Source organism: Buceros rhinoceros, unplaced genomic scaffold, assembly GCF_000710305.1.
Source record: "Buceros rhinoceros silvestris isolate BGI_N320 unplaced genomic scaffold, ASM71030v1 scaffold4193, whole genome shotgun sequence".
Taxonomy (NCBI): domain Eukaryota; kingdom Metazoa; phylum Chordata; class Aves; order Bucerotiformes; family Bucerotidae; genus Buceros; species Buceros rhinoceros.
Window position 1 is genome coordinate 43,185 of NW_010404182.1, and position 7,714 is coordinate 50,898.

Consider the following 7,714-nt stretch of genomic DNA (forward strand, 5'->3'; position numbering starts at 1 on the left):
ATGCCCTCAAAACTGTGGACAGACACTGGCTTGTACAAAGGGCAAATTTTTCCTTGCCTACCATGTTTGTGGTTTAACTTGGAAAAACTAACTGCAAATCATTTTGTCAGGAGTGAGGTTTTATTTAACGCATCTCCAGAGGAAAAGAAAAAAAACTTCAAACCCCAAACAGCCCCTCTCACCCCAGAAATCTTCTCATGGCAGACTGCCTTGAATGGCAAGCTTACTTCTCAAAAGCCCCTTTTAAATGTACAGTTTTCAAATAATATTTTCCCAAATCTTACACAGTGACAGACTGGCATTATTTTACATCTCTGCTGTTTGTGGTGACCTGCCATATACTTCAGGATAGGTCTATGCAGTGTTTCAAGCACAGCAAACCAGCTGGTGACACATGGTGTCTTCTGGTTGCAGGTGCTTGAGCCACAAAGCACTTTGGATCAATATTCTTTAACCAAATCAAGGAAATGATGGAGAGGATAATAAGGTCACGGTGAACCTTGGAAGAGGTTGGAAGAATGACTCAATTGATGTTACGACCTCTAGGCAGAGGGCCACAAGAACTAGGTATTTTGCTACGCATACTGTGGAACAGTGAGGGAGATTCTCCACCATTTACTTATTCATGACTTGGTGAGAACATGTGATTCTTCACCACATTATTATTCTGCATGCAGGACTTAGGTCAAGTGAAATTACTCCTTGTGGCTACCTTTTTTAGAAACTTCTTTCCTGAATTAAGTAAGTTAAATAGATGTGAATGTGACATCAAACTGAGGACTGAAAACCAGATACGAACCCTGTTGGTTCCAAAACCAAAAAGACACTTTATACCCAGGTGCTAATACGAGCAAACAGCAAGTAAAACTGCTTTGAACTTCTGGCATTAGTTTCTACCTAGTACTGGAGCACTTGCTGGAAGAGATGTATGTGTGCAATAAATTGCCAGGTGAATTTACGGAGTATTAGGAAGTGCACACTAAGTTTCCAAAGGGGGATACAGGCTGTCCGTACGGTCTCACTGTGTTACGGGCTCTACAAATGTAATGACAGAATTCCCACAGAGCTGGGATTTCACTCTAGTGGTGATTTGCCACTCGGTGATTAGGAACGTTGTTTACTTATTTCAGGCAATTTGACCAATGAAAAACATCTTTCCTAGATTAAAGGAACCTACTCTTAATCTTTCGTTCGTCGTATTTTCTTTTTTCCTCCGCCACTCGGTGATTAGGAATGTTGTTTGCTTATTTCAGGCAATTTGACCAATGAAAAACATCTTTCCTAGATTAAAGGAACCTACTCTTAATCTTTCGTTCGTCGTATTTTCTTTTTTCCTCTACTCAGCAATGGGTGGCCTTAGGCAGGGTAGATGATGTAGAGTCTGCACAGTTATGTTTACCCTGCACTAAGGTCATCTGTCATTTCTTTTACTTTACTGACGTGAACATAGTCATTTTCCTTGAGTAAACTTATAAGCAGAAAACATCTTAGATCTGAAAATATTAAAATAATACATTTTTATTTCTAAATCTGAGCTTACCATTAACAGCGCTCCCACAGAACGATACTTTATTCTAGCTACATTTAATGGGTTCATCAGCTAATAAGTGGGTTGTAAACCAAGTGGGTCGTAAAACTCTCAGGTAATTGCCAACAGCTCTTAAATTAGTGTTGGAATTTATAAAAAAGAATACATATTCATAGCTCATCATGATCTCCAGCAGCAACTCCATTCATCTGGCTGCTTTTAAGAGCAAGCAAGCAAGACATTTCAGTGGAACTTCTGTCATCCTCCTTTGTTTTAGCCAGCTTAAAACCTTCTTGACTTTCAGGGGAGCATACTCAAGTCCCAGTGGTGTATTTCACGAATTAATATTCCTAAATCAATACTCACATTTTTGGGTATCCCAGATGTAGTTGTTCAGGACCTCTCCCACCAAGTAGAATATGTTAATTATTACGGTAACAGCTGCAAAAAAAATTATTTTGACACCTGGACTGAGGTGCTCAAGAAGTGGGTACACCCACACTCCTGTAACGTGGTGAATCCAGCACACCCTGAAACAAAACAAAAGTAAAAAGCACTGACTCTTGCACTCCTGTTTTTCAGAAGTAGCTTGGACTATAGGCTTAGCTACTGTAACCTGAAAAAAATATTATTTGAAAGGACTGCAGGTTGCAACTGAATTGGAGCATCTGGATGACATCCACCCAGAACAGACGTCACAAACGATGAAATTATGACTGATTTCCCACATATTACTGCTTTGTTTTAGATTTCATATGAGCAGCTGGCCAGTTTTCACATTCTGGTGTAGGCAGGTATTTCCTCGCTGTATGTACGTTTAGGAGGAACACACACCCGTCTCGTGCGGCAGTGTGGAAACTGCAGCCCCCTCTGTTCCAAGCAGGTTCTTTATCCAAAAAGCACACAGGGTTCTTCAGGCTCTCCTACAAAGTCAACTCTGCTTTCTGCAGCATCGTTCTTTCAGTTTGTACGTGTTTGTGTGTTTCTGCTGCTTCTCCTCACTACACCTGGCAAGTGTGTCAGTTTTTGGGTTTGCCATTATTCTCTCTTTGAGAGAATAATCTCTTCAGCACCTGTGTTTTAGGTTGCTCCTCCTTTTTTTTGCATTACCTGGTATCATTTGGGATAAACATTAGGGAAAATAAAAAGAAAGAAACCACCCCATCAGAAAAATTCTGCCCAGCTTCTTGTTGAATATACACACAGTAAGTGAAAAGGAATGGTGGTGGTTTGCTGGTGACACAGGTATTTCTAGCACTCAGCTACAGTGGATATCGTTGGTACACTAACCCAGGAGACAGGGTGTCAGCTTTACTGCAGGGCAGCCTGAAGAAGCACACCGGGCACATGGTTTGGCTGTCGGTGACTGCAGTGGACGCCTGTACCCTCTGATGGGAGAACTTTGCCTTGAGATCTGATGCGAGTGGTGAAGTCAGATGGAGCAGAGCCAGCCCATAGGTGGAAGCTAAGAAAGGCAAATGCTGCCAAACAACTGAGCAAATATCACAGAGGCTAACTGGGAAAAGTACTCTTTGAGACAGGCTGGGGCTCGTGAGCTGCTGGGCTGTCTTCAAGAATGTAAATCTCTTCCTTTCTGACCTGGCAGTTTGAGAGAGAAGCTTACAGCAAAGCACAACTAGAGAAGACTCAGCAGCTGCCCAGACTGTTATTGATGGAGATTTCCATGTCCATATGATTTGTTTCACTTGCTGATACTTCTGTTTGTTTAAGGAAGACTCCTGATCACTAGATCAACAGTCATAGGCTCCGGGAGGGCAGAGACACAGAAGTCCACCCAAAGCTGTCACCACAAACGCCTGTTACACAGAGAGTACAGAATCCCTGTTTAACAATTCACCATCACCCTGGAGATGTACGTGGTTGTCATAGCTTCTCTGCTCCTTAGAAAAGCTTCCATTACAGCCAAACACTTAACAGTTGGACACTTCATGTAGTAATTCACATGTGTCAGTAAACTAATCTGCATGATCTAAATGCAGATTAACCCCCCTTCCTCCAAAGAAGTTCACATATGGAAAAAGATCTCTGTACTTTACAGTTATTTTACACAATATTCTTCTGTTCCAGAATGAACCTGACAAGATAAAGGTATCTGTGAAAAAATAAAGGGTTCCTGGGTGACTTATGGTAACAGGATATACCACGTTCCTCTCGATCAAAGAAAAAGATGGGACAGTTAGGTAGAAGGTAATCAGATGTCCTCTACTCCCAGGCTGGCTTAGCAGGGAGTGTCTGTTATTGTCTAATGTTTTTCAGTTTCATTTGCTTTTCTTTTATGATAATTCTGTGAAAAACAAGCTCCAAGGAAAAAGCTTGAAAAAAGCCAGTGCTTCTTTCACACCTATTTTCTCTGGTGTGATGAAACTGCCCAGCACTATAAAGCACCTTTACAGATAAACTTTTCAAGGGATCTTCTAAACAGCGCCTATGTAGCCAACCTCATGAACCAAATAGAAGTGGCACTTCCTAGACTGCGTTTATCTTGTAAAGAGGAGGTATCTTCTAAATCCAGCCAGTAAGTCACTGACGAGCTCCCGAACGTCAGCCATCTCTGGTTAGTTCAGAGTCCTTTGAGTATAGGTCATGCACCCTGCTCTCTGCTGCCCAGCATAAGAGCCCATCCATTGCTTGGAGATACTGCTCACATGCTCAGCATAGCTGTGGTACTCCTGTCCCCAGTGTAGCCACACCGTAGGAACTCATGCTTTGAGACCAAGTGGTACCAAGTGCCACTCGAGAGACAACGATCACAGAGCCACCTGATCAGTAGCCCTGATCTTCCTTAAAGCGAGCTGCACCATACTGCTCGCTACATTGGGATGGAGTAATATTAGCCTTCTCTCCACTGAGCAGTGTCACACTGACTGCTCCTGCATTGTCTATGCTGCAAACGGGAGCAGCAAAGGGATGACTGCTGCCATGGAAACCTCACCTGATGGCCTTTCTTCGTGGGTTCATGCCTGCTTGCATACAAGATATCTAGATGCCTCACAATAGAGGGCTGATCAACCGTAGGCATAAAGCTTCCACACAAGATTGCTGATTACTAATTGAATACAAGCTATCTCGATGCCTCACAATAAAGGGCTGATCAACCGTAGGCATAAAGCTTCCACACAAGATTGCTGATTACTAATGTTAATGAATGCCTTCAATGTCGCAATTCTAGCACTCATTATTCCTGTCCAACCTCATTATTAGATAAGCATAGAGGACCAGGAGCATGCATTAAGGTTTACTTAGGAGTGCAAATCTAGACACAGTTTGAGACCCTGTTATTGAACAGATATTTAAAAAAAAGGGTTGTTTAGATAAAAATAAACCGAGGAGAAAAGGTTTAAGGTAAAACTGGACTGGCTTCTTTTGAGAAGATAAAATTAACTTGAACCTCTCACTGTTTTGATTCTGTGTCAGCCCATGCAGACACAACTGTGTGTTTTCAAAGATGAAAGTGTTACAGGTCATCAAGCTCGTATACCCATTTGTTAGAACTGGTCCAAAAAGAAGGAATGGAAATATTCACACAATATATTCATATTAAAATGTCTGTTAAAAAAAGTAGTGTTTTTTGGAAGTTTTCAACCAGCTGGTGTAGAAATCAGAAAAAGCTATTTGAAAACACACAATATTGCTTCTTTTTAAAAAATCTGTCAAAATTTGACTTTGTAATTGTTTTTGACTTCTATTATACAGTAGATGTTGTGCATCTCTCCTATCAAAGTAATCAGGAGGAAATGAAAACTACGCAGAGAAGATACATGTACATTTATTCTTGGGATAGAGCTTTTATTAATGAGGAAAAGTAACTACAAAAAATTGATGGAACCTTGTGGTTTATGCGTGCTCTACCTGTCGCTTTGAGCAATGCAGCTGTTAGAGCAGCGTGTCTGAAAGGTAGTCCTGGTAGAGGCAAGCTCAACATGTGGATATGATGGCAGATGACACCCGAAAGATTTTGCAGTGGGAGACATACTGCAGAAAATGGTTGCTCCTTCATGACAGCTGCTTTCAGCTACAGGAGTTTAAATATACTTGCACAGGCATCACAGTTGGGTTGTAGTCTGAAGTCTGAGAGTCTCCACCCACTTCCTGCCCAAGTTGAGTCCTTCAGCAAAATCTGCAGCCAAACAACAATCAGTACTACGTGTTCTGGAAACAGGAACTACTAGGTGGGGGGCTGTGTAACTTCTCAAGAGCAGTGAATGAAAGGACACAGAGTAATAACGCAGGTCATAAGATGGCTCAAGAGCTCCCAGTGCTCTTCCTCATAACAGAAGAAGCACTTCAACAGAACTCAAGGGATCAGAAATTCAAATCTTATAATGAAAATATCTTTCTGTATGATACCTAATTAACCTCTGGAATGCCCTACCCTATCTTTCAGTGATGCATCACTGAAATCAAGATATTTTTAAAAGTTTTGAAGAATACAAGTTTGGAATTTTACTTAGTCCACTCCTCTGGGCTGTATCATGAAACTTTAGCAGGCGTCTGAAGTCAGGAGACTGTGCAGGCAGTAAGAATGTGTGCAATTATGCTTAAGTTCAAAGAGCTCAAGGTACATAAGATATCAAGACTGAAAGATCCAAGCACTTACTTTTTGAAGTAGATTTTGGAAGAAAACTTCACTTACAGACTGGTTATTCTACAGTGGCCTGCTAGAGCTTCTCCTGAAGCATCTGACATCAGCTACAGCTGGAGCCTGCATACGTGACTACTCTGATCTACTATGGCAGTTCCTTTCTGGTCACCTCTTGCAGCAGCAAATCCTTTCCCAAATCTTCTGTGCTGTTGAGGTTTCCAGTGACAGGCAGAAAGGCAGACTGAATCTTTGGTCCCAAACAAATCCTAGGCCAGTTCCCATTGTGATGACTTTTTACCAAACAACAGAACATGGGCATTTTCTACACTTTTATTTCATGATCTTTTTTAGCCACATTCTCTTCCTTTTCCACAGAAAGTGAGAACTTTATCCAGAAATATTAAAGTGTGGAATGTCTCCCAAAGGAGATGATGGGCTTACAGCAGCTGAGTCATTCAAAATTTGAATGAACAAATCATTTGCGGTTATAGAGTAGGGACCAACCCTGTGCTTTCAGAGGCAGGAGCACAATGATGCACACTAAATCTGTTCTTCTTTTGTTTTCTATACCAACTGATGTGAGGCACATTTTCATAAATCCTTATGATTTTTTTTTCCTTTTCCCCTGCCTCCAAAACACAGGACGGCTTGTTCTGCATCTAATTAGAATTGTTAAGATCTCAGCCACATTAAGATGCTGAGCTTCTTATAAGACCAGCCAGCCAGGCCTAAGTCACCTACACCAGGAATGTACCTTGTTTAGAAATTTTAATGACTAAAAAATAAGTTCAATCAACAGTCATCAGTTAGGAAATAACAGCAATCATCCTGTCCTATTCCAGTTTCTCATGCTGGATTCTTCTCCACCGATCTGAGTAGTGCTGAACAACATGTCATAGGATTGTGCTATGGACTGACTTATGCAGTCAGAAAACAAGTCCTAGAAAACTGCAGCTGCAAATCATGTCACACGCAAAACATGCCCAGCATGACATGGTGGTAGCATCCTCTGAGATGAATAACCTTAGCAGAAATTCGTGTTTATGTCCAGGTAGCTAGAATGACAGAAATTCCACAGATTCGCTGCAAGGCATTGTCATCTTTGGAAATCACCTATTCCGATAAATAATATTTCATTTTAAATATGGTAATGGTTCCTATGCCTTCTTAAGCTATATCTTAAGGAGCTGCACAAGCAAGTGAGAATGTATTATCCATGCATGTCATCTGTGATTGCACTGTTGCTTTGACTGAAGCACTTGAGGATGTGGAGGTGGAAGGGAGCCAGAATGTAACAGTTCATAATGGCTATGTCAGACCTAACAGGCTGTGAATCCATGCAGCTTTCTCTCACTGAAACCACTTTGGCTCTCCCACCCTCCTCCTGGGTCAGGTACAGGGGACAGCAATCTTCTTCTGGCCTATTTCTGATGCTTCTACTTCTTCCTACTCTTTCCTGTTCTGCATAGCTCTGGCTCCAAACCTTTTCTCCTCCTCTGCATTGCCTCATCTATCGCCCACCTCTCCATCAGCCTTCCACCCTGATTTCAAAGCCTGTCTCTCTCTCTCTCCCTCCCAGCTCT

The 7,714-nt window shown here is 41.7% G+C and overlaps 1 protein-coding gene across 1 annotated transcript in view; it reads right to left on the bottom strand.

The window, feature by feature from the left end:
* AIG1 (androgen-induced 1) overlaps positions 1–7,714 on the bottom strand; it is a gene marked incomplete at its 5' end in the record, with an annotated part of 86,980 nt that overhangs the window by 2,332 nt on the left and 76,934 nt on the right. Inside the window, one exon of the mRNA XM_010133273.1 lies at positions 1,895–2,058. Coding sequence (XP_010131575.1) covers positions 1,895–2,058 — 164 coding nt within the window. The remainder of the gene's footprint in view (positions 1–1,894; positions 2,059–7,714) is intronic.